General features: G+C 43.7%; 1 protein-coding gene across 8 annotated transcripts; it reads left to right on the top strand.

Moving 5' to 3' along the window:
• The first annotated feature begins 125 nt into the window (after nucleotides 1–125).
• LOC125448549 (sialic acid-binding Ig-like lectin 10) lies at nucleotides 126–27,627 on the top strand. 8 transcript variants are annotated; one of them, XM_048523925.2, is made up of 12 exons: nucleotides 126–192; nucleotides 897–964; nucleotides 6,510–6,866; nucleotides 7,646–7,933; nucleotides 12,797–13,078; nucleotides 14,412–14,693; nucleotides 21,462–21,743; nucleotides 22,657–22,932; nucleotides 23,614–23,907; nucleotides 25,426–25,522; nucleotides 25,809–25,890; nucleotides 27,362–27,627. In XM_048523925.2, the coding sequence occupies exons 2-12, from the start codon at nucleotides 925–927 to the stop codon at nucleotides 27,593–27,595; spliced, it is 2,514 nt and encodes an 837-aa protein (XP_048379882.1). In that variant the 5' UTR covers nucleotides 126–192; nucleotides 897–924; the 3' UTR covers nucleotides 27,596–27,627. The 8 variants fall into 8 exon arrangements, with proteins under 8 accessions (XP_048379882.1, XP_048379883.1, XP_048379886.1 ...); XM_048523926.2 differs by having other exon boundaries at nucleotides 900–964; XM_048523924.2 differs by having other exon boundaries at nucleotides 134–311.

Here is a 27,627-nt window from a genome sequence, read left to right on the forward strand (position 1 = left end):
TGGGTCAGATGGTTCAACAATTTGCTTATAGTGCAAACTATCATGGAAGTGATCACTGGTATCCTACTTCCTCATTTTGACCTGGTGTATCAGCCCTTTCTAATAAAAAAACACAGCAGAGGAAAGTGGCATTCAGTCCAAGCAGAGCATCTCAGCACTTACTCCCCAGGCAAACTGTCAGGCCGGACCTGGGTAAGGAACCTAACGGTTAGAATTCACTTCCATGACCAATGTCATCCTTTCTTTGGAGGTACATTCACCTGGAAGATTCCCAGTGTGGAGGGACTGTGTTCTGAGCAACGACTAAACAGGTTGGGACTGTGCTCATCTGAGTTTAGAAGAATGAGAGTTGATCTGATTGAAATGTATGGGATTGTTAAGGGGCTTGACATGGTAAATTCTGGGCATATGTTTCACCTCATGCGACAGTCTGGGACAGAGGGCACAGTCTCAGAATAAAGGGGCACACACTTAAACTCTGATGAGAGAAGAAATTCCTTCTTATGGGGTTGTGAGTCTTTGGATCTCTTTGCCAGAGAGAGCTGTGGGGGAAGAGTCCTCTTGTATGTTCAACACTGAAATATATTCTTGATCATTCAAAGGATCATGGTTAATGGACAAAACGCAGGAACGTGGTTGAGAAATATTGGGTCAGCCGTGATTGAATTGAATTACGGAGCAGGCTCGAGGGGGAAAATCACCTGCTCCTGTTCCTAATACTTGTAGTCTTAATTTTAAAATCAGATTCCAACAATTGATGTCTTTGACACATTTTTACTCACAAGTAAGATCTGAGAATATGGCTCAAGTCTGCGAGGGCAATGTCTCAAAACAGTTCTGATCTGTCAACAGCTGTCAGAAAAAGGTGAGGTCTGATTAATTCCCTTTTCTTTCAGAAGCTGATGAAATATCTGGGAGTGGACAATGATTGGGAAATCTTATGTCCTGCTGTTTCTTCTTCAAGGTAATGTCATTGTCAGCTCGAACAGATTTATGGTTAATAGTTTTTTTTATAGATCGTTTTTATTGAACTATGATTTGGAACTAATTCAGCAGTGAGCCAGTGTACAAACTCATACCATGTCCTGTTCACCAACAACCCTGTGCTCACTGACATACACTGGCTCCCAGTCTGACAGCAGCATTGGAGGAGCAAAGAGATCTTGGAGGGTTCAAGAGTTGGTGGAGATTACATAGGTAGAGAGAGAGAGAGAGAGAGAGAGAGAGAGAGTGGAGGGTTTAGAAACAGATGGAGAGAATCATAAAACCAAGGTGTTGATGGATAAGGTACTCAGGTCTGTCAGTGAGTGTGGGATGACTGGGACATTTCAGAAGTCTGGATAACAACTGGATGGTGATGTAGATCTAGACACCAGGACTCTGATGGCAGTGGCCTGGAGTTTATGTCTTTTCCTGATTTTAATCCAAATATCCCACAGCAACTCTAGGACAGACAAGATAAGAGAAAGCCTGATTGTCTCTGATCTGTTGCACTTTATAAATTACACAGACTCTGAGAACATTGCAGCTCCAGAGGAGATCAATTCATTGCAGATGATTGCAGAGGAAATTTGAAAAGCAGGAATTGGAGGAAAATTGCAAAGGGAAACATTTTCATGCTGTGGGGAAAACAGGAGGTCACGGGGACTAATTCGAGAGATCTTTCAAAGAGCTGACCCAAGCAGAATGGACAGAATGGTCTCCATCAGCGATGTACAATTCTGCAATCCAATGATTTGATTTCCTTCCCAGAGACCGTTCAGTTTGCTGATGAAGTCAGAGTTGTTCCAGATGGACAGGAAACAATTGGCTTCCAGTATCAGCCTCGTGTGTGGGGCCAAGTTCCGTTTGAATGACAAAGACTGTGAGACCATCTGTGAAAGCTGTGCACCCAACACAGAGAAAACTCCATCACATGAGGAGCTCAGACTAGAGGCACTTTGGTTGATTGTTTCATAGTGTCTGCTGGAGTAGGGTCGATGCTGAGCTTGGGGACAATTCAGTCTCCAACATTGCATCAGAATCACCAATACAGCAATGTGAGGTTTGGAACAGATACAATCCCTTAAACACTGAGGATCCAATGAGACCACTCAGTCAGTGTGGAACTGAAAAGTAAACGGAAAAGTAAATCCCTCAGACAAAGGGAATCCAAAGGGATCTCTTAAGCAACAATGATGCAAAGACAATGATGATTCAAATAGTTCTCTTAGACAATGGAGTTCCAAAAAACATCCTCAGACAATGAAGACCTAAAAATTCCCTTAGAAAATGAGGATCTAAAGCAATTCTTATATTATCAATCTGAGGGCAATAACTTCTTAAGAGTCTTCAACAGATTCATTCCATCACTCGCTCTCTCTCTCTCTCTCTCACACACACACACACACACACACACACACACACACACACACACACACACACACACACACACACACACAGAAAAAACAGAGAGTGAATGTAAAACAGCTTGGGGCTGAGTGGCTTGGAGGGGAACTTGCATCTTGCTGATGGTACACACTGTTGCTTCTGAGCACCAGTGGTGGAAGGAGTGAAGATGCCATTAAAACTGAAATGAAGATGAATTTTGAATGTTTGGAAATCTCACCTGAAAATGGAAGCAGATGGGTCATTTGGTATATTCAATGCTGAGAGGAGACTTCTTATTGACATAAATAAAGACATTAGAAGGGGTGGGCAGGAAGGTGGAGTTCAGTTCACAATCAGATCAACTTATTAACTAGTGGATCAGGCTGGAGAGGCTAAATGGCAGACTCCTGCTCATATTCCTTGTTAAATATAAACAGAAATTACTGAAGAAACTCAGCAGGTCCAGGCATATCTGTGGTAAGAGAAACAGAATTATCATTTTATTTCCAATATGACTCTTCCTCAAGATGCCTTTTATCTGTGGTCTTGATTTATCAATGACTTATCGAACCTTTCTCCCTCATTCACAAACATGTAGATCTCCGATGATCACCGTCACATGTTCCTCAGATTGGCACATTTCTGTTTGTGGTCAGTCATAGTGTTAGTGAAAAGGAAACTCGACTTGTGAGGCAAACTTATGTTCTTTAAAATTAAAATTGAAACATTCTTTGCGTCTATTAATCATCTCCATGGGGCGAAATTACTGTAAATGTAGTTTGACACAGACTAATGCAAAGTCCTATATTTTGTATGGCGGAAAAGAGAGACATTTTGTTGGAACTTTTCATCTCAGACTTATCAGGGCACATTCAAGAACAGCAAATTTCATACGGTAAAAACGGGCCTGATTGGTTGACAAATAAATAATCCATCAGAGGTGACAGGGTGTAGAACTGGATGAACACAGCAGGCCAAGCAGCATCAGTGGAGCAGGAAAGCTGACGTTTCAGGTCTAGACCCTTCTTCAGAAATGGAGGAGGAGAAGGGGATTCTGAAATAAATCGGGAGCAAGGGGGAGGCAAATAGAAGATGGATAAAGGAGAAGATAGGTGGAGAGGAGACAGATTGTCTGAAATATTCGATCAGAGGCAACTTGTCATTTTTTTCAATTTAAACCATCACTGACAGGCACATCAAAATCACTATTTTGAAATTGCCTTCAATTCCACCAGCTGCACAACAACAGTCAAAATGATATCTCCTTAAAAGACCCCTTTTCTGTCGATCCAATGTTTCAAACTAGTGATTTCATGAGTCATGCTCATCAGGAAAATTAAAACTCCACACATGTCTGGAGAAACTCATCGAAGAACAGTCTTCCAGTTACTACTTATATCAACATGGAAATGATGATGAGGCACATAGCTAATTTGGCATATCACACAAATAACGGCAGCTCTGAAAGTGTGCACTCACTTAGTACTGACCTTCTGAAAGTGTGACACTCCTACAGCACTGACCTTTCAACAGTAGACCACTCCACAAGTACTGATGCTCTGACAATGCAACCTCCCTCAGCACTGACCCTGCGATTGTGCAGCACTCCATCACTACTGATCCTCCGACACAGCGGCACTCTCTCAGCATTGACCCTCTGACAGAGCAGCACTCCCTCACTACTGACTGTCCGACATTGCAGCACTTACAGTGCAACACACCCTTACCACTGATGTTCTGATGGTGCAGCACTCCCTCAGTTCTGACCCTCCAACAATGCAGCACTCTCTGTACTGACCCACTGACAGTGCGGCGCTCCTACAGCACTGATCCTCTGACAGTGCGGCGCTCCTTCAGTACTGACCTTTTGACATTGCAGAACTCACTCAGTACTGAGCCGTCCGAGAGTGCGGCATTCCCTTGGTAATGAAATTCCAACAGTGCAGCAGTTATTCAGTACCGACCTTTTGGCAGTGCAGCACTCCCTCAGCACTGACCCTCCAACAGCAGTCTCTCAGTACTGAAACTCCCACATTTCGGCCCTCCTTCAGCACTGACACTCCGACAGCGAGCAACTCTCTCAGAATTGATAGTCTAACCCTAAGCCTAACCCTAACCCTATCGCAAGTGCAGCCCTTCCTCAGTACTGACCAATTGGTAGATAGCACACTCTCAGTACTGACCCTCCAATAGTGCAGCTCTCCTTCAGCACTGACCCTCAAGAAGTGGGCAACTCCCTCAGTACTGATGCTCTGACAGTGCATCCCTCCGTCAGCATTGACCTACTAGTAGGGCAGCATTCTCTTACTACTGACCCTTCAACAATGCAGCACTACTTCAGTAATGACCATCCAACAGTGCAGCACTGCCATCAGTAATGACCCTCCAACAAGGCAGCACTCCCTCAACACTGACCCTCCGACATTGCAGCACTTCAGTACTTACCCTCTGAGAATGCAGCATTTTGTTGGTAATGACCCTGTGACAGTGCAGCACTCCCTCACTACTGACCAACTGACGCTGCAGCACTCAGTCAGCATTAGATCCTCCGACAGTGTAGCACTCCCTTCCTACTGATCCTCTGATGATGCAGCACTCCCTCAGTACTGACCCACCGACAGTGCGACTCTCCTTCAGCACTGACCCTCTGATAGTGTGGCACTTCCTCAGTACTGACCGTTCGACACTTTAGCACTCGCTCAGTAGTGAGCCATCTGAGAGTGCAGCACTCCCTTGGTAATGAAATTCCAACAGTGCAACATTACCTCAGTACTGACCCTCGAACAGTGTAGCACTCCCTCAGTACTGATCTTCCAACATTATGGCACTCTGTCAGCACTGCCTCTCCGACAGTGAGCAACTCCCTCAGTATTGGACCCTCTGACAGCGGCATTGCTTCAGCACTGACCCTCCCATACAGCGCCGCTCCTCAGCACTGACCCTCCAACAGAGTGGTGCTCCCTCAGCATTGACCCTCCGACAGAGTTGCGCTCCCTTAATACTGACCCTTCAACAGTGCGACAGTCCCTCAGTACTGGCCCTCTGACAGTGCAGTACTCCCTCAGTACAGATCCTATGACAGAGCAGTGTTCCCTCAGCACTGACCCTTCAACACAGCGGTGCTCCCTCAGCACTGACCCTCCAACACAGCAGCACTCCCTCAGCACTGACCTTCCGACAGAGCGATGCTCCCTTAGCATTGACCCACTGACAGCTACCTCATCACTGATCCTCCCACAGTGTGGCACTCCGTCAGCCCTGACCCTTCGACAGTGTGGCACATCCTCAGCACTGACTCTCCGACAGAGTGGCGCTCCCTCAGCAGTAACTCACTGACAGAGCGGTGCTCCCTGAGCACTGACCCTCCAACAATGTGGTTCTCCCTTAGCACTGACCCTCCGACAGTGCGGCACTCCCTCAGTAGAACATCCGACAGTGCGGCACTCTGGATCTCAGGATCTTCCCAGTCTCAACAAAACCCCAATGAGCTATGCTCCCAACCTGCTCAACCTTGTCTCAAGGTCTGTCATAATCATCAGGGGCTTTTGTGACCCAGTAACTGCATTGCATTTTATTCATTTTAGTTTTGAATTTTTTAAGTATCTCTTGCAGTGTTGACAAACTTTAATCTGCTTTAATTTAGCCAATTAAATCTGAATAAAATAGCTCAAAACACTCACTTTATAAGACCCTTAAAATGGAAGAGTCAATGATGTATCCTCTTGTGGACAAGTCCAGAACTAGCTAACTCGAAGTTAAAATTACAGGTCACCTTTTAAAAACAGAGCATGTGTGACTTTGGGACTCTCTGCCTCAGAAGGCAGTGAAAATGGGAACAGTGAATATTTTTAAAGTGGGGGAAGGGGGTAGATTTTTGATCAGCCAAGAAATCAATGGCTATTGGGGAGAGATGGGAATGTGGAATTCTAAACACAAACTGATCAGACATGACCTTATTGATTGGTGGAACAGGATTAAGGGGATGAATGGCCTACTTCTGCTCCAGATTCAGATGTTCACACACACTATGTGCTGTTATCCATGTAAACAGTCAACCAGATTACCCTGTATTCTATTTCCAAATACAATCATAATCGGTTCCGTAATGTCCGGTACCTCTCCCTGTCTCTCTCACTCAGGCGTGGCAACAGAAGAATGGACCATGACAACTGCAGCTCGGAAGGCTATCAGTGGTTCATGTGTGGTTTTACCCTGTACCTTTGACTTTCCTTCGCACCCTTACAAGGCCGTGCAGGGAGCTTGGTTTAAATACTGGTATTACTGGAAATACGCTGTCGTCTACAGCAAAGACCCCAATTATGGGATGCCCACCTTTGTTGGACGTACAGGTATAATTGGAGACTTGGAGCAGAAGGATTGCTCCTTGAAAATTAACAACCTCAGGCCTGAAGACAGTGACAACTATTATTTTTATGTGGATGTGGAAGGATTCGACGTTTACACCTTCAAAGAACCAGCCCATCTAAAGGTTCTTGGTAAGTCCCAGAACATGTGACAGTCCATCAGTTCAGGGGGATATGGGCCATACCTCTTAGGCTGAAAGTTGTGAGTTCAGGTCTTACTGCAGGAGGTATCAACATGAACTTCAAATGGGTGTGATCCCAGACTGCTGCACTGTTGGAGGGTCAGTACTGAGGATGTGCCCCACTGTGGGAGGGTCAATACTGAGGGAGTGCCACACTGTCGGAGGGTCAGTGATGAGGGAGTGCCGCACTGTCAGAGGGTCAGTGCTGAGATAGTGCCACACTGTCAGAGGGGTCAGTACTCAGGGAGTGCCATACTGTTGTTGGGTCAGTACAGAGGGAGTGCTGCACTGTCGGAGAGTCAATGCTGAGGGAGCACTGCATTATTGACAAATTGGTAGATGAGTCTAATAAGTGCCGATTATGTTGGTTCCCACTTCTGCCACATCACTGAGTGATCAGCCATGATCATACTGAATTGTAGGGCAGGTTTGAAGGGCTGACTCCTGTTTTCTAAGTTTCTAAGAGGAGTTGTAATCTGGAACTCGCTGTCTGCAAGGTGGGGTAGAAGATGTTTTGATCAATCATTCCAAAAGAAAACTGGATGGACACTTGAGGGAAATAAATTCACAGAATGATGGGAAGTGGTCAGGATTGCTTGGGCATGGATTGGATTGGGCTATTGCCCTTGAGTTTTTAAGAGTCCAGATTCCAATCCCAATACAAAACTATAGAATCAACCCAAATACATTTCCAAAGAATGCTATCATCTGGCTATTTTCATTTTACAGATGTTCCTGACCGTCCTGAGATGTTACTCCCGAGGGATTTACGGGAAGGGACGTCAGCTTATATAATCTGTAAAGCCCTCCACACTTGCCCTGATAACCCTCCCAAACTGACCTGGAGTGAGCTGCCATCTTCCTCAGTCAGTGACACCACAGAGAGCGAGGGCGAGATTTTTACAGTGCTGACCTTTAACCCTTCACACATACACCACCATCAAACTGTCCGCTGTACTTGTGAATACCCTCAAACCAACCATCGAGTGTTCAACTCGGTCACCTTGAGTGTGAAGTGTAAGTTATTGCTGCCTGTGACTGAGATGGTGTCAATCTTGCATTGAATCAGGTATTGGGAAAGGATTTATAAAGGGTGATCCCAGAACTGACAGGTTACAGCCGTCAGGAGAGACTGAACAGTCTGAGGCTCTTTTCTCTTGAAAAGCGGAAGCTGAGGGGATGACCTTTAAAATTCTGAAAAGGATGTTGTTCGAGGAGACAGAGAGAAGATGGTTCCATTTGTGGGGAGCGGGGGAGACCAGAATAAGGGTCATCAATAGCAGACAGTCCCAAATAAATCCAATGGGGCAATTCAGGAGAAACATCTTCCCTCTAGATAGTGGCTTGAGAATGTGGGACTTGCTGCCCTCGGGAGTTTGCAGGGGGTAATGTAGGACTCACTGCGTAAGGAGTTGGGGGAATGTGTGACTTGCTCCCACAGGAAGTGGTCAAATTCAATCGTGTTGATATGATGAAATAGGGGATGCTGGAGAAGCACACGAATGGGCGAGAGATGCAAGGAGCTGGTGTGAAACAGATTAGAGGGGGCGTTCCTGCTGTGTGGTCTCATTGTAAAGTAATTTGAGAGTCAGGAACCAGCACAGGTTAAACATTGAGTGTCTGCAGCTCGTGAGTATATTCAATTCCTATCTAAATCCGGCTGTTATTCCCTGTCCCTAATTGCTCCTTCAGAAGGTGGCACAGAGCCACCATCTTGAACCGTTGCAGCCCTCATGCTGTAGATGGACCCACAAAGCCCTTAGGCAGGGAATGTCAGGATTTTGACACCAGAGTTCCTGAAGGAATGGTGATATATTACCAAGACAGAATGGCGAGTATCTTGGGGAACATGTAGCTCCTGCTGTTCCAATTGTCCTTGTGCTTCCAGATGGAATGGCTGAGATTTTGGAAGGTTCTGCCTACAAAGCCTTAAGTGACACGGTGACCCAGTGGTTCGCACCGTGTCGGACAGGGGTGGACAAGGTCAGAAGTCACACCATGCCAGGTTATAAACCAGCAGGTTCAATTGAAATCTCAAGCTTTCTGAGTGCTGTCCCTTCAGCAGGTGAAGTGAAGAAAATCACATAGGCACAGAATTTATAGGCAGAGAGATGAATATGCAGACAAATCAAAAGATTCAGGCAGATGGTGTGAGTGGAGTGTCGAATAATGAATCTCTGCAGGTGATCAAAAGTGTCAACAGTGTGAGGAAAGCGTCAACAGCTGAATAGTAGGTGAAGTGGATGATCAATAATCCAATTAATTGAGGCAGAGAGATACAAGAAAAAATGAAGTGGTGCTGGTGACAAACCAAATGGCTGGAATAACATAATAGGTATAAGAGACACATGCCAGCGGTCTAACTAAAGTAATAAGTACTCCAAAACCATACAAACTAATTAAGGTAGTGAGATCATAATAAGGTGATGCTGTCAGAACAGGACAATAAGGAAGGTTTTACAAATATAGATCAGTATGGTGGGGTTATATGTAGCGTAACATGAACCTGAGATCATGGTTGAGGCCATCATCATGGATGTGCTGGTCAGTTTCTGCTCATCAATTCTACATTGTTGTATATCTCTTTGACTGCTAAACTGGGAGGGAACATTTCTCTCTGGCAATTGTTGCACTGTATCCATTCATCCATTGAGTTTTTGGGGAGGATGCGGGACTTACATCCACATGAGTGGGGGAAATAAAGCTCTCACTCCCATGGGAGTGGTTAAGAGAAAGTTGGACTAATTCTCACAAGGAGTAGAAAGGAGAATATGGGACTCATTCTCATAGGGAGTGGCGCGAATGTGGGCCTCACTTCCACAGAAATATCGGGGGCGGGGGGACGATAGAATGTAAGAAGTGGCCAAGGTGAATCGTGTCAATATATTGAAGTGGTGGTGGCGGCTGTATATGTGGGATAAAGGAATGGATGGAAATAGTGATAGGAGGAATATAAGGAGGAGTGAGAGAAGGTTTTGAATTTCTGAAACACTGGCATGGAGCAGAGGATACATTTCTTTCTTGTATTTTATTGTAATGCTGTATTAAAGCATCTGCAGTACAGGGACCAGTGCAGTTTATTGAATGCTAAACATGTACCTGTATCCAAGTTAAATTCTTATCCAAATCCTGTAATTAAAAATCACTCCTATGTAGTCATCAACATAATGTGGACGGCACTGGCTGGACCAGTATTTACTACCTGTCCCCAATTATCCCCTGAGAAGGTGGTGTTGAGCTGTCTTCTTGAATTACTGCAGTCCATGTGCTATAGGTAACACAATTAAGGGAGGCAGTCCCAGGATTTTGAAACTGGCAACACTGAAGGTATGGTGATATATTTCCAAGTTGGGATAGTGAGTGACTCGGAGGGCAATACGTCTGTCAGAATGAGACCGAAAGTCACGGAGCTGATGTTACCTGGTCAAACCATAACTGTCATTCATGGATTTGAGGTGGAAATCTCCTACTCCTGTGTCGTAACAAACAGCTTGGACATCCCAGTTTCTCCCTGTCCAAATTCCAATAGAGTGTGAGCAATTTCACATCTTTTCAGACCTTTAGAATGCTCTAAACACCCTGTAATTTAGTACTGTGTCATTCAGAGCCTCTAATGCTCTCTCAAATGGGTCCTGGTACATGCATTAAATAGACATTTGTAGAGTTGCAGCAGGTGCTTTGGAATCTAAGTGGGATGTTGATGGTTGTTGCAATGTGATTCGGGAATAAAAGTCTGGGAGGTGTTTTCTACAACTGTTTAGGGTGCTGAACATATCTGGGGCACTGTGTGTAGTTGTGGACTCCTAACTGAAGCAGGAGAGATGGTGGTGTGTGAATATTGTCACTGGTCTAATAATCCAGACATCCTGGCTCATGCTTTGGGAGACACAGGTTCAACCCTGTGGCAGATGGCAAAAATGTGGAATAAAAAAAATCTTGTGGCCATGCAACCAGTCAATTTTTGTACAAAGCCCTCAGGTTGACGAATGACCTTCACATAAGGAAATTTGCTGTTCTTATTGGGGCTGTCCTTCTTGTTACCCCAGTCCCACAGCAAGATAGTTGATTCTTAACAGTCCTCTGAAACAGTCCCAACAAGACAGTCAGTGTGGAACTGGAGGAAGACACCAGGCCAGGCAGTATCAGAGGAGCAAGAAAGTTGACATTTGGGGTCTGGACCCTTCTTCAGGAAAATGAAGAAGGTTGTGCATTTGAGTATTATATCACATAATCATACCACAGGTGAGGCAGATAGAGAATGTGCGAATACCTGGCAATCCAAGAGAAACAGGCAGGTAATGCATTAGTTCCCCATGGTCCCACACAGCAGCTGGTTTTCTGTCTGGATGCTGGTGACAGATCTCTGGAGAAGCACAGCAGCACACAAGGCCAAGATACCATGGGTGGCCCAGATCTACAGGGGAGGTGAGGGAAGAGTGGAAGTGCAGTACCAGGTGGGGATTCTTTAGGGATAGACAAATATTTCTGCAGCTGTCAACTCTGACTCCAAGCTAAAATACAGACAGATTCTAAACAAGGCCTCACATCTAACATGCATTGCATGACCTGAGATGTTTCCTCTGGTATAATAATAAAACCTTTAGTTATCTCAGGGCAGTGACTTGAAAGAAATTCTTGGATTTTCATATTTATGAACAGAAATCTGCATCTTCTTTCTAAGCGATTAAAGATTTAACAGTCATCTTAGATTTGTTCAATACATTCATATCAATGATGCGTATAAATTTTTTGCGTATAAATTTTGTGTCCGATGACGGAGGAAGGACAGAGACTCCGAAAACATAGGTTTTCAAATAAGCCTGTTGAACTATAACCCGATATCGTATGATTTTTGACAATGCCACTCTAAGATAGTGTGATGCTCGCCAGAGTCAGGGATTTCATAGGACAATCCTTCTGGGTGAGCGAGAACAGCTGGAAGATGATGTGGCCAAATTGGGTCGACAAGCTCTGTGTAGGCTCAGGTTTGCTCACACAGCTGCTGAAAAGCTAACTGAAGGTCACTCCTTCTGTGCGGTAGCAGCACATGAAGAGGTCCCAGCCACCATCTGAACATCCCATTCCGTTCAACCTAGGAACTTGTCGTTGCAGCTATGTTAGGACTCAGAAGTAGTCCAGGGAGCCAGTAGCTAAATGTTGGAATAAGGATTTAGAAAAAAAAGGCCTGGAATTCATTTATTCATTCAGAATAAATCCAGTGGTATGTCAGAAAGAAATTCGACTTCCATATTTAACATTGAGATATGATGAACCACAGTGTCATTAATATCTGGGGTACTGCTCAAAGATCTGTTTTCACCTCATTTTTCATTAAATGTGCTCTAGAATGTCTTTAATCACAGTTTATTTGTTAGTCATATTGATCTCAGTTTAATTCTGGATGTCAGAATATATGTGGTACATACATTGGAGACTGTCCCTCTGCATCAGAAATCTTATTTCTGTTTATTCAAAACTATTGAATCACGTGGCTTTATTTTCTTAGTAAATATCTGACAAATCAAATGCTTTCTACTTGCTAAAATGAACAGACTGGCCAGCAGACAGATTTTGGCCTGATCTGGAGTGGAGTCATACCGTATCACTTAATAATGCAATGAATAAATATTATCCAATAGCTGACAAGAACCTGGGGTCATACTGAGGACATGAAAATAACTTTTTTTTCTTTCCCAATGGATAGCAGCTCTGGTGGTGAGAGAAAATAATGACAGCTTACGTGTGCAATATCCATTAGAAGTATCACGTAGAAACTTACATAGCTGGAAAGTGAATGAAAAATCAGAAGCACCAAATGCAGAAAAGACAGAGTTATGCTGTGCACTGTTCTGTCACAATATTCTCTTCCTTCACTTTCAGATGCACCACAGAATCTCTCAATTACTTCCCCTCATATAATTCAAGGTTCATCAATCAATATAAATGAGGGGAATTCTGCAGTGCTAATCTGCTCTGTTGAGAGTTTCCCAGCTTCTAATCTGATGTGGAGACATCTTAATGCCACAATGAACAAAACAAGTTCCAACAATGAGCTGTGGTTGGAGATTCCTCACATTGCACACAGTGAAACTGGAGACTATCAGTGTTTGGCAGAGAATGCACATGGAGCAGTGGAGGGCTCTATAACCATCACTTTGGAATGTGAGTGCACACAGACTTCAACATCTGTCAGATGTACACACACATATACACGTTCACCCGTTACCAGCTCTCAGTCTATGTTGGGACAATGTAACCTCCAGTGTACCGAGAAACTATTTAACAAGCAGCACACAGAGAATTGTAGATTTATCTGTTCTTGGTATTTTTTTTCAATTGAATCCATTTGCTGTGTATAACAGCAATCTGAGAATATTGTAACATTCAGAGAACACTGCATTCCATTAATACTGTCAACCACACATTAGTACAAGCATGCTGCTCGTTGCCAATTTTTAAAATAGATCACTCAAATTAATCCAAGGGTTTGGTTGGTTTGTGTTTGAGTCAGTTAGATAATTATGGCATGAGGAGAAGAAAGAGAGATACAAAGAGAATGAGAAACATAGAACCTAGGGGTGAGACAGATTAAAAAAAATGACAGGCTCTGTCAACGCTGAGGTTTGCTCACACAGCTGCTGAAAAGCTAACTGAAAGTGACTCGTTCTGTGTGGCAGCAGCACATGAAGTCGTCCCAGCCACCGTTTGATCATCCCATTTGGTTAGACCTGGGAACTTGTTGTTGTAGCTATGTTAGGACTCAGGAGTAGTCCAGGGAGCCAGTTGCTAAATGTTGGAGTAAGCCTTCAGAAAAAGCCTGGGATTCACTTAGGTTTCAGAATAAAGCCGCTAGTAGGTCAGAAAGAAATTCCACTTCCATATATAACATTGAGATATGATGAACCACAGCGTCATTAATATCTGGGGTACGCTCAAAGATCTGTCTTCACCTCATTTTTCATTTAATGTGCTCTGGAATGTCTTTAATTTCAGTTTGTCTGTTACCAATATTTACTCAGTTTAATTCTGGATGTTAGAATATATGTGGTGCATACATTGGAGACTGTACCTTTGCATCAGAAATCTTATTTGTTTATTCAAAACTATTGCATCTGATAGATTTATTCTCTTACTAAGTAGCCGACAAATCAAATGTTGTCTACGTGCTAACATGAAGGTACTGGGCAGCAGACAGATTTTGCCCTGATGTGGTCTGCAGTTATACTATATCACTTAGTAATGCAATGACTAAATATTATCCAATAGCTGACAAGAACCTGGGGACATGAAATAACTTTTTTCTTTCCTGACGGACAGCAGCTCTGGTGGTGATAGAATATTATGATAATTTATGGTCAATGTCCATTATAAATATGACATAAAAACTTTCATAGAGGGGAAGTTAATGAAAATCAGGGGCATCAAACACAAAAATATCTGCATAGCAGCCTGCTATTTACTGTTCTGTCACAATATTCTCTTCCTTTCTTATCAGATGCACCACGGAATCTCTCAATTACTTCTCCTCATATGATTCAAGATTCATCTATCAATATAATTGAGGGGAATTCTGCAGTGCTAATCTGCTCTGTTGAGAGTTTCCCAGCTTCAAACCTGATGTGGAGACATCTTAATGTCACAATGAACAGGACAAGTTCCAACAATGAGCTGTGGTTGGAGATTCCTCGCATTACATCCAGGGAGACTGGAGACTATCAGTGTGTGGCAGAGAATGAACATGGAGCAGTGGAGAGTTCCATAACCGTCACCGTGCAATGTGAGTTGATTCAGATGTCAACATCTCGCAGGTTGACACACACACACACACACACAGACATTACAGGAATACAAATTTCAGATTAAGAGGATACCGTACTTTGGTGAATTTATTTGTACTGTGTATCACATTAATCTGGCAATATTGTAAATCTCATGGAGTATGATATTATATCGGTTGCTACTGTCAAACATGCCTTGGTCCAAGCTTGCAAGCTGTTTTCAATATGTCACAGAGTTCAGTTCATGAATTCAGAGTCAGTTTGAGTTTGCGTCAGTTAGACAGTTCACGAGAGTGGAAAAACAAGAGACAGCAAGACAGAGAGTGAGACAGAGAAAGAGTGTGACAGAGTGAGAGAGAGTAAAATCAGGCTTGATTCCAACAATGAGCTGTGGTTGCAGACTTCTCACATTATATCCAGGGAGACTGGAGATTCAGTGCTTGGCAGCGAATGAACATGGATTAATGGAGGGTTTCATACATGAGTGTACACAGCCTTCAAAATTGGCCTGTTGCAAAGGTATTACTACAGTTGTTATGGGAGATTTCAACATGCGGGTAGACTGGGAAAATCAGGATGGTACGGGACCCCAAGAAAGGGAGTTTGTGGAGTGCCTCCGGGATGGATTCTTGGAGCAGCTGGTACTGGAGCCTACCAGGGAGGAGACAATTCTGGATCTGGTGTTGTGCAAAGAGCCGGATTTGATCATGGACCTCAAAGTAAAGGAGCCATTAGGAGATAGTGACCATAATATGATAAGTTTTAATCTGCAATTTGAGAGGGAGAATCGGAAATGTCAGTATTGCAGTTGAATAAAGGGAACTATGGAGCTATGAGGGAGGAGCTGGCCAACGTTCAGTGGCTCAATACCCTCGCAGGGATGGCAGTGGAACAACAACGGCAGGTATTTCTGGATATAATGCAGAAGGTGCAGGATCAGTTCATTCCAAAAGGAAGAAAGATCCTAAGGGGAGGCAGAGCGGCTGTGGCTGATGAGGGAAGTTAAGAACTGTATAAAGATAAAAAAGAAGTATAACATTAGCAAAGATGAGCGGGAATCCGGAGGACTGGAAAGCTTTTAAAGAGCAACAGCAGATAACTAAAAAGGCAATACACAGAGAAAAAATGAGCTATGAAGGAAAACTGGCCAAAAATATAAAGGAGGATAGTAAAAGCTTTTTTAGGTATGTGAAAAGAAAAAAAAAGCTTAAGACTAAAATTGGGCCCTTGAAGACAGAAACAGGTGAACTTATTATGGGGAACAAGGAAATGGCAGAAGAGTTGAATAGGTACTTTGGATCTGTCTTCACTAGGGAAAACACAAGCAATCTCCCAGATGTTATAGTGGCTGAAGGACCGAGGGTAATGGATGGACTGAAGGGAATTTATATTAGGCAGGAAATGGTGTTGGATAGATTGTTAGGTCTGAAGGCTGGTAAGTCCCCGGGACCTGATGGTCTGCATCCCAAGGTACTTAAGGAGGTGGCTCTACAAATGGTGGACACATTGGTAATTATTTTCCAATGTTTTATAGATTCAGGATCAGTTCTTCTGGATTGGAGGGTGCCTAATGTTGTCCCACTTTTCAAGAAAGGAGGGAGAGAGAAAACAGGGAATTATAGACCGGTTAGCCTCAGTGGTGGGAAAGATGCTGGAGTCAATTATAAAAGATGAAATTACAAATCATTTGGATAGCAGTAACAGGATAGGTCAGAGTCAGCATGGATTTACGAAGGGGAAATCGTGCTTGACTAATCTTTTGGAATTTTTTGAGGCTGTAACTATGAAGATGGACAAGGGAGAGCCAGTGGATATAGTGTACCTGGACTTTCAGAAAGCCTTTGATAATGTCCCACATAGGAGATTGGTGAACAAAATTAGGGCACATGGTATTGGGGACAAAATACTGGATTGAAAATTGGCTGGCTGACAGGAAGCAAAGAGTAGTGACAAACGGGTCACTTTCGGAATGGCAGGCAGAGACCAGTGGCATTCCACAAGGTTCGGTGCTGGGACCGCAGCTATTTACAATATACATTAATGATACGGATGAAGGCATTAAAAGTAATATTAGCAAAATTTGCTGATGACACAAAGCTGGGTGGCAGGGTGAAACGTGAGGAAGATATTATGAGAATACAGGGTGACTTGGACAGACTAGGTGAGTGGACGGATGCATGGCAGATGCAGTTTAATGTGGATAAATGTGAGGTTATCCACTTTGGTGGCAAGAACAGGAAGGCAGATTACTATCTAAATGGAGTCGTTAGGTAAAGGGGAAGTTCAACGAGATCTGGGTGTTCTTGTACATCAGTCAATGAAAGCAAGCATGCAGATACAGCAGGCAGTGAAGAAAGCTAATGGCATGCTGGCCTTCATAACAAGAGGAATTGAGTATAGGAGCAAAGAGGTCCTTCTGCAGCTGTACAGGGCCCTGGTGAGACCGCACCTGGAGTATTGTGTGCAGTTTTGGCTCCAAATTTGAGGAAGGACATTCTGGCTATTGAGGGAGTGCAGCGTAGGTTCACGAGGTCAATTCCTGGAATGGCAGGACTATCATATGTTGAAAGATTGGAGCGACTGGGCTTGTATACACTTGAGTTTAGGAGGATGAGAGGGGATCTGATCGAGACGTATAAGATTATTAAGGGATTGGACAATCTGGAGGGAGGAAGTATGTTTCCGTTGATGGGTGAGTCCAGGACCAGAGGACACAGTTTAAAAATAAGAGGTAGGCCATTTAGAACAGAGTTGAGGAGAAACTTATTCACCCAGAGAGTGGTGGATATATGGAATGCTCTGCCCCAGAAGGCAGTGGAGGCCAAGTCTCTGGATAGTTTCAAGAAAGAGACAGATAGAGCTCTTAAAGATAGTGGAATCAAGGGTTCTGGGGATAAGGCAGGAGCAGGATACTGATTGTGGTGGGGCTGGCTTGAAGGGCCGAATGGCCTACTCCTGCACTATTGTCTATTGTCAAAAGCTACATTGGAGGGCAGCAGTGAGAGATTGTAGTGCATGTTGGTACCAACCAAATGGGGCAAAAAAGGATGAGATCCTACTAGCTGAATTTGGGTGTTCGGATATACACTAATAAAAGGACTTGACATGTTTTAATCCCTGGATTACTTCCACTGCCATGTGCTAGTGAGCATAGAAATAGCAGGTTCATCCAGATGAGTGCATGGCTAGACAGATGGGTGTGTTCTGTCTTCATCTTTAGGTCATTAGATTTCTGGGACAATGGGTCCCCTTTTGGGGATGGTTGGACCTGTACAAGGCAGATAGGTTGGATCTGAATTGGAATTAATTAGACAAGCTTCCTTGTGGGGAGGTTTGCGAGTGCTATTGGGAAAGGTTAATATAAACTTGGTAGCAGGCTGGGATCCTGAGGAATGGATTAGCACGGGGAGATACACAGCAACAACTAGGAGAGAGAGTGAGTGAGTCAGCAAGGATTTGGAAATATTGGCCAGTTTAGGCACAAGGGAGATTGGCAAGATTAGATGGTTTTTACTGTCATACAAAAAAGAGCCTGATGAACAATGCAAACGGGTGAGGGCGCAAATTAAAACTTTGAAGTATGTTGTCATGAGACATGGTTGAGAGAGAGAGAGAGAGAGAGAGAGAGAGAGAGAGCGGGGGACAGGATTGGAAACTCAATATTCCAAGATACAGGGCCTTCAGGTAAAACTACTGGGAAGGAGGTAAAAGTGGAGGAGATCTCAATACTGATAAGGGAATCAATTACAGCAGTAAAGTGGAATGGCATGCTAGTGGGTTCCTAAAACTTTAAATGACACAATGACATTGTTGAGAGTGTCCTTTAGGGGCCCAAGACAATCAGCTGGAAAAAGAAGAGCAGGCAAATTTCAGAGAGTGTAAAAGGAGTAGGATAGTGACAGTGTGAGATTTCTTCCTTTCCAAAATTAACTGGGGTAGTCATTGTGTGAAACATTTAGAGAGAACAGAATTTTTAGGGTAGATTCAGGAGACCATTTTAAGCCAATACACAGAAGGCTTCATAAGACAGGATGCTGTCCTGGACTTAATTTTAGGTAATGAAGCAAGTGGTTGAAATATCTGTGGGACAGTATTTTGCAGACAGCGGTCTTAACTCTGTTTGATTCAAGATTGTTATGGAATGGGTCAAGAATGGGCCTGAAATTGAAGTTCTAAATAAACTGAAGGCCAATTTTAATAACATCAGATATGATTTGGCCACAGTGGTTTTGAAGACATGCTTTTCAGCAAGTCTGTGTCAGTAAAGTGAGTCACATTCAAAAAGGAAATATGGAGATAACAAGAATTTCCAAGAAAGATAAAGGGTGGGACCAAGAAATCTTTGATGTCAAGGGATATACATGATTGAATAACAGAATAAAAGAATTTTACGCAGGTACTGAGGGCTTAAACAGCAGAAAATCTATCTGAATATGGAGTATGTAAGAGGGATATTGAAAAGGAAATTAGGAGAGCAGAATGGGGATGGGAAAGGATAGTGGTAAGTAACATGCAGGAACAGTCTAACTTACTTTACAAGGATCAAAGAATAAGTTGGACAAGAGTCGAGTCCATTAAGAACCACACTGTTTGTGTGGACCCAGAGGATATGGGTCGGGTTCTTTATAAACATTTTATGTCAGTGTTCACCAGTGAGAGGGACCGTGTGGGTATAGAATCAGGGGGAGGGATGAAATAATTGAAGAAATCAGCAGAGACAAGGAGGAGGCTCTGCATGGTCAAGCAGGCTTGAAAGTAGATGAAACAAGAACAAAATTGCTGGAAAAGCCCAGCAGGTCTGGCAGCATCTGTGAAGGGTAAAAAACAGAGTTAACATGTGACCCTTCCTCGGTGTATTAGTTGTGAGGAAGGGTCACCAGACCCGAAACGATAAAGCTGATAAATAGGTAGGGAGACAGCTGTAGATTACTGGAGAATTTAGACGGCTGATCAGTGACAAATAGAATTCAATCCAGACTAATGTGAGTCAATGCACTTGGGCATGATAAAAAAAAGGTAAGGGATTACATGGTGAACTGGGGAGCACTGAAGACCAGAGGAACCCTTCATGTGAATGTCTACCAGTCCCTTAAGAGAGTGAGACAGGTAGCCAGAGTGGTTAAGGATATACTAGGCTTTCCTAGCTGAACAACAGAATACAGGAGCAGGGAGGTTACAATGGAACTGCAAAAAAAAATCTGCTAGGCCACAACTGGAGTATTATATACAGTTTTGGAATCCATATCATGCAATGGATGTGACTGACCTGAAGAACGGGCACAGGAGATTAACTAGGATGTTACCTGGGCAGGAGGATTTTACCTATGATGAGTGACTGGTTAGACTGGAGTTGTTTTCCTTGGAGCAAAACAATAGATAATTTACAAGAGAAATGAACAGGGGCTGTAAGTAGGGGCTTTTCCCCTTGGTAGAAAAGTTCATGAACGGGGGCATATTTAAAAGTAAAGTGCAGCAGTTTTAGAGGGGATGTGAGAAAATATCTCTTCACCGAGGGTTGGGGGAAAGTCTAGAATTCGTTGTCCAAAAGAGTAGTAGTGGCAGAACCTCTGACAACATTCAGATGTATTTAGATGCTCACTGGCAATGTCAAGGCATTTAAGGAATATAGGCTGAGTACTGGCAAGACAAATTATAATCAGTGCTTGTTTTTGATCAAAGATAACAAGGTGTAGAGCTGGAGGAACACAGCAAGCTGGCCAAGTAGCAGAGGAGCAGGGAAGCTGATGTTTCGGGTCGGGGCCCTTCTTCAGAAATTTCAGAAACGTCAGCTTTCCTGCTCCTCTGATGCTGCTTGGCCTGCTGCATTCATCCAGCTCTACACCTTGTTATCTCAGATTCTCCAGCATTGGCAGTTCCTACTATCTTTTGTTTTTGATCAGCTTGTTGAACTGGCTGACGAGCATTTTTTTGTGATGTAATTCTCTATGTCTCTCCGGCTATGGCTGTCACTCATGCACGAACACATACAGAAATACTCATCCCTAAACTAGTACGTCTGCAAAAAATGCATGGGTGACTGAAGTATTTTCTGGTGCTGCTACAATGGTATGTGTGTGTCAGTATTAGCAGTGATTCAGTAATGACCCAATAACAGTGCAGACATTCTGAGCATTCAACGGTACTGCTCTGACAATGCAGCACTCATTCAGTATTGACTGACAGTGCAGTGCAGCGAATCCCTTGTAATAATCCTCTGAAAATGTAGTGCTCGCTCAGTAATGACTGGTCAGCTGTGTGGTACCCAGTATGAACGTTCCCACAATACTGCTATGTCAGAAAGTGCTGCACTCTCTCAGTACTGATTGACAGTGCAGTACTCATTCAGTACTGACCCTTCAACAGGCTAACACACATCCAGTACCTATCCCCGGTCAGTGCCATATATACTCAGTACTTACGCACTAAAAAGGCTGCACACCCTCAGTACTAACTCTCTGATGGTGCAGTGATCCCTCAGTACAGTTCTCTCACAAGGCTACTTTCTTTAGTACTGATCCACAGACAGTGCTACTTTTCCTTAATACTGACCCACATACGGTACTGTCTTCCCTGAATACTGATTCACAGAGTGTTGCACTCCCTCATTATTAACCCAATCAGTTTGCTGTATCCTCTGGTACTGAATTGCAGTGTTTGTCTGGTTTCTGTGCTTTGTGGCAAAGGAACCTACATTGATTACCTGTTCTCAGTGTCTCTCAAAATCCTTCACAGACAAGGTGAGTTAATTCATCTGTATTTGTTTTTAGATGCACCACGGAATCTCGTAATTACTTCTCCTGTTGTGATTGAAGATTCATCAATCGATATAACAGAGGGAAATTCTGTAGTGATCACCTGCTCTGTGGACAGCTTCCCAGCTTCTAACCTGATGTGGAGGCATCTTAATGTCACAATGAACAGGACAAGTTCTGACAATGAGCTGCGGTTGGAGATTCCTCACGTTACATATAGGGAGACTGGAGACTATCAGTGTGTGGCGGAGAATGAACATGGAGTAGAAAACAGCTTTGTCACCATCAATGTGCAATGTGAGACTTCTGTTAGATTTGTTCACTGCCACAATATCTTTAGAGGGGCCATTGATATTATCGTGTTTCATCTCTGGATTTCTTCAAGGCTCCCTCATTGTATGGCTCCAATGTTATCCACTGTCTGATTTTTCTTTATCCCTTTCCTGTATTTAACTGAATTTATCCACAGTTGTTGATAAGACAAACATGGTTCTTCATTTCTATGCCCATACTTATTTGACTATCTCAGTCTAACTGGACTTAACACTGCCTTCTAGCTCCCAACCTTCTACTCTTTCTCTAAATCACTCATTTGTCTTGATTTCCAACCAGCTGAATCTGAGCATCCTCGGCCATACACCCACCCTCCTCTCATCCTCTTTCTGCAGTCTGACTCTCATATCCATCATTAGTGACAGTGCCAACATTTTCTCAGCTTCAGGCTGATGTTTTGTTGAGACTGAAGTCACTAATCACGGTGCCTGCTGTTGTTCTAAACCATATTTCAGACCTGGATGTAAATTTGATATTTATCATTGGTCAAGTATTGGAAATTGTCCACTCTTCCTACCTTGGTGTGACCAATCTTGATATCCCCCTTGCCATTTAGAGGCATTATGTTTGACATTGACGTATTCATGTTCAGTCCATGTCTTTCTGTGTCTTTTGTCTGGGTCTATCATAATCTCCAGCCGTTGCCTTGTTCAGTTTGTGTGTGTGATATCAAATGCACACCAGAGATTACACAGCCACATTTCTACAAACAAATTCATACACCCCAGAGACTGTTACATTTACTGTGTCTTCAGACATCCACATACCTGTCATAAACACAGATACAAATACCTTTTCATGCTTACCTCTTTTAAAGATCTTGGAGGGTTGTGGGGCATCGAGATTACCTAATGATGCTCCTCTACTGTTGTTCCAGATACCCCACAGGAGATCACAGTGTCCACCAGTGCAGCCTCAGGTGGGATCAGAGAAGGAAACAACGTCACATTAACCTGCTCCAGTGAAAGTGTCCCGTCGATATCTCATTACACCTGGTTCAGGATCGAGGGAAACGCCAGCACCCAATTAAACACAAACAGCTGGATTCTCTCCTTCACTCCAGTAACACGGGGGGATGATGCAGGTTTCTATTGCACAGCAACAAACCCATTGGGTAACAGCAGCTCCAACACAACCCACCTGAATGTGGAATGTAAGCAGTTTACTGTCTGTCTCTTCTTAAAACTCAGGGGCTGTCTGGGGGCAGCTTACACACTGCAGTTTAGAATAAAGAGCTCCCTCTCTGCTGTAAGCTGTCCCTCACTGAGATACACAGTGTGATGTTAGGGTCAGTGACTAACAGTTTGGTTGCTAAGGAGGATCGCAAAGCAGGAGAAAGGGGGGCATGGAGGGTTAGGGAGGAAATTTCAGAGCTTAGAGTCTTAAGTAGTGGAAGACACTTAACAATGGTGGAGTGGTGGAAATCAGGGTATGTTCAAGAGGTCAGAATTGAGATCTTGGAGTGGGTGTCAAATGGTGTTCAGCTAATGGTAGAGTGTAATTACTGTATTCAGGTTCACACTTGGGAGCATCAGTGTTTTGGTTGTGGGAGGTGGGAGTCTAGCAGAGAGAGTGTTGAGATACTTGATAAAAACCAAAAGAAATGCGGATGCTGTAAATTAGGAACAAAAACAAAGTTCCTAGAAAGGATCGGAAGCGTTAACTCTTTTTCCCTTCACAGTTGCTGCCAGACCTGCTGGGGTTTTCCAGCAATTTTGTTTTTGTTCCTGTTGTTGAGATACGAGTTCAGAGTGAAGTATGGCACTGATGAAAATTTTAGTGTTCAGGTTGTAATGCCACTATTCTTCATTAATTGCTGTCATTCCCTCCTGAGATGGTCCAGAGCTTTCCCAGGAGTCAGAATGTGCTTGGAGGGCAGATGGGATCGCCTGCATTTGTGTGGCCAGTTCTAACCCTCCTGGAGACCTCACCTGGCACCTGCCCCATGCCAACCTCAGTGGTAACCAAACACGCGGAGGTTTTGTGTCACAGCAACTCAGAGCGGGACATCTGGTGATGAGCTCACTGTTCCTTATGGGACACCAGGATGAAGAGGAATTGATGGCATCATGCTCAGTTCGAAACCCACATGGGGCAACCATGTTCAAGGTGCATCTTTGGGTCAAAGGTGAGAGGGTTAATCTCTGATTAGTTGGTTTTACTCTAAACTCGCGAATCTGCTTCTTCTCCCTCTCTACTTCCTTTAAGTTGCTCTTTCCCACTGGCCTGTTTGACCAGTATGTCCTCGTGTGATAATGACTACACTGGATAAAATTCAAGTCAGGCAGCTCTTTTATTGGGATTGACTGGGAATGTCAGGAAGACCTTCTTCAAATAAATGTGGCGTGGGGTGTGGAATCTTGAACTCCATCCAAAACCAACACCCTCCCAACTGCAAGCAACTTCAATTCAAAATAAATGCAGACAGCACTGGGTGCTGTCAAAGTGGATTATGGGGGATAGTCGTGTTGGGTGGAGGTTCATGGTGGAAGCTGTTCATGGTGGATGTCTCTGCTCTGATGCAAAACAGGGGAATGTGTGGGGGAGCTCAGAGCCAGTGGGTAGGTGTGTTGGAACCATCAGGGTAGAGTATTTCAGGTCTTCCAGAAGGTCTGGCAGTTGGGGGATTCAGACCATTGGCAGGTTGGGCATTAGGTCTGATTCCAGTGGTTCAGGACAGCAATAGGGAGGTCGTGACTCATTTTGAGTTGAGGGCATGTCTAGTTGGGTGGTGCGGTTGATGGGTAGGAGTGTCAGAATGGCTTTGGATTGGTGAGAAGTGGGATGGTGCCTGGTCAGAGGAGGAGTGATTGCCAGAAGTAGGGGTTCAGGTGAGGTGGAACTGGAGACTGTGTTGAGTTGCGATCAGTTTAATAGCTATCCAGGTGTTAGACTAGTTTTCTACTCGTCTGACATTTCCTGGCTGATTATGAACAAAGGCAAAGTGCTCCTCTGCGAAGCCTCTGACTTTAATGGGTTCTGACAGGGGAATTTCCAATCAGAATCTTCAATTTTCTGGACAAGTCCCATGGAGTCAGCTGCTTCTGGATTCTGCAGGGTCCTGACACACAATTCCCATCTGAAGGTTCTAATAACTAAATATCCATTGGAATACCTGGGCCAATGTACATTTAAGTGATACATAAATTACATCCAAAATAAAGGCTTGCATGAATATATTGCTAAGATCATGATAGAATACATTTATAGTCATTGTTGCACTTCATACATGTGGTAATTTTATGAGTGTACGAAGTGTGACTGTCAAGATCCCAGAAACAGCAATGTGATCATGAGGTGATAATAAGTTGTTTGAGAGCTCAGTTGATGTAAAGACAAAAATTGTGAGGTGGGGCACTAACGGCTCATTAGTGAAGGAAAACTGCTGTTTTATCTCAATCAGTCTGTATCGATGGCTCCAATTTCAAACTACAACGTAGTTCCCTCTTAACCATCTTCTAAACTCCTCTCTTGGCTTGTGTCAAACCAATGGTTCAGGAAAAAGCCACCCCACCACCTTCTCAAGGGGCAATAAGTGTCAACACTGCTCAAGGACAAAATGTTTAAAAATGGAATACAGCATTTCTCAAGATACATCAGACCATAATTCCAAACTACAGCGGAGTAATTAATGGTTGTTTTATAGGGAGAGACTCTAACAAATGGAAAGTGGGATTGGGCATGACTGGAATCATGTTGAATGTTTTCCTGGCTGGAATATTAATCTTCCTGTATGTGCGAAAGTAAGTGGAGATGCTTCGTTTGATTTACTCTAAGTTTTTACTTCCACTTTCATTGCCTCAGTCAATAACTGTTACTTTGGGGTGACGTACCAGACATTTCTGTACGTGATTCCTATGTCCTCATGATCCAAAGCAGACCTTTTATTTGTTCTGCATCCAGATGAACAGCTATGAGTTATTGTAATCTGTAACATGCCTGATAGGGAGGTGAAAGTGGATCCAAACATGTAACTGTATCTGTGCTGCACTGAGTCTCTGATATACAATAACTACAGTGATATTGCAGGAGAAAGACAGCGACTGAGGAGACAGCATCAAAGACCAATGAGATTGAATTGACCTACAGTCAACTCTCTGTGAAACACCAGGTACAGAAGCTGTTTATACTCACTCCAATCAATTAATTTCAGGGAATAAACAGCACAGCACATTGCAATCATCAAGCCCAGGGATGTTCTCTCCACTAGTAATAACTTCTTAAAGCCGCCAAACAGTAACAGGACAGTGTATAGAGACAAGGACCAGAATGGACACATCAGATTAGAAAGGTTTGATGTTTGTGTGCAGCCAACATGGTTGAATATGCAACGTGTCCCAGATTCCAAGAGAGACTACCCATGGATTCCCACTTGTAATGGCTCAGTCGGAAGCTCTCTCAGTTGCCCTTTTTCTGAGTCAGAAGGTCATGGATTTGATAACTAACTGCACTAATTTAAACATAACCTAACGGTGCTGACATTTTGGGATGTTTGTTCTGGGGGAGTGCTGGACTGTCAGAGGGTCAGTACTAAGGATGCTGACCCTGTTCTGAAGAAGGGTCATTGGACTCAAAAAAAGTAAACTGCTTTCTCTTCACAGCTGCTGCCAGACCTCCTGAGTTGCTCCAATAATTTCTTCTAGTGTTGTTTCAGACTTCCAGCATCGGCAGTTCTTTGTTTCACTGTTCAAAAGTTGGTTGATTTCACTGTTAATTGTGTTCTCGCTTGTGAGACCTTTTTGTGCACAAATTGCTTCTGCACATCCTACACTACAACAGTGAACACTTCTAAAAGGTTCTGGCTCTGAAGGGGTTTTTGAACTTTCCGCATGAGGGAAGAAGAGAGCTCAAATGCAGATTGGAGAGTCAAACTATAAAATTGTGTATTAGAGGTGAGAAACAGCAAAACAAGGGAAATAGCGAGAGAGAGAGAGGCACAAAGAAAGTGATGATGGAGGGTACAGAGAGAGAGGGAGATAGGGAGAGAGAGATGGAAAAGGTTAAATCCAATAAACCATGAGGCTATGTAATAATTTAACCCAAGATGTGCCAGTGAGTTACGTATCTTCTGTTTCCATTTCTCTGACTGGAAGTCTGTGCTGTTAGATGATTAGATGATAAATTAAACCATTCCATCTGCCCTGTGCAGTGAGGAGTGCCGGGGTGGGTGGGAGGGGGGGGGGGGGGAGGTGGTGTTACACAGCCCACGGCCTCTACCTGGAAGAGAAGCAGTGAGCAGTTCTCGGTTAGCATCCTGGAGCCTTTCATTACCTTCCCCCTAAACAAAACAGAATACCTCACATCAATATTGTTTTCATTCGAATACTGCTGTTGGGAGATTTGTTGTATGCAAATTCGTTGCTGCAGTTGTTGATGTAATGTAGGAAACACTGTTCAAGTGTCGTGGGAGCATTCGGGACACACAGTCTCTGTGAACAATGAGCTCATCACTTTTGCCTTCAAGGTACAAGAAGGTTAAACCAAACACACCACGACTGACTCTCATTAGGCTGTGCAAGAATTTAAATCTATCCGTGCCAGTAAATGATGCGAGAACATCTTCTGTTTCCATTTCTCCACAGGGTTCAGAGAACACGGTGGTTACCGACCTTCAGATCACAACCAGGGACACAACTAGAGAGGGAGAGACATCAGGTCCCCAGGAAGTCTTTGGTGGTGGAGTGGGCGGAGATGCTGGCCACCAATATAGAATTAAAGACCTTCTCCAAGCCAACATCAACTTTCTTAAGCTACCCAGCGGTGATGAGACTGTGCAGAGGGACAAGGATACAGATTATGCACAGATCAGATTGTAGCCGAACTGAGAAAGAAACAACGGCGGGGGCGG

This window comes from Stegostoma tigrinum, chromosome 41 (genome assembly GCF_030684315.1).
Source record: "Stegostoma tigrinum isolate sSteTig4 chromosome 41, sSteTig4.hap1, whole genome shotgun sequence".
Taxonomy (NCBI): Eukaryota; Metazoa; Chordata; class Chondrichthyes; order Orectolobiformes; family Stegostomatidae; genus Stegostoma; species Stegostoma tigrinum.

Coding starts and splice junctions, on each gene's coding strand:
- LOC125448549 (XM_048523925.2), top strand. CDS start 925: ATGATTGGGAAATCTTATGTCCTGCTGTTTCTTCTTCAAG. Junction 21,744..22,656: donor TGTCACCATCAATGTGCAAT/GTGAGACTTCTG, acceptor CTGTTGTTCCAG/ATACCCCACAGGAGATCACA. Junction 25,891..27,361: donor AACTCTCTGTGAAACACCAG/GTACAGAAGCTG, acceptor ATTTCTCCACAG/GGTTCAGAGAACACGGTGGT.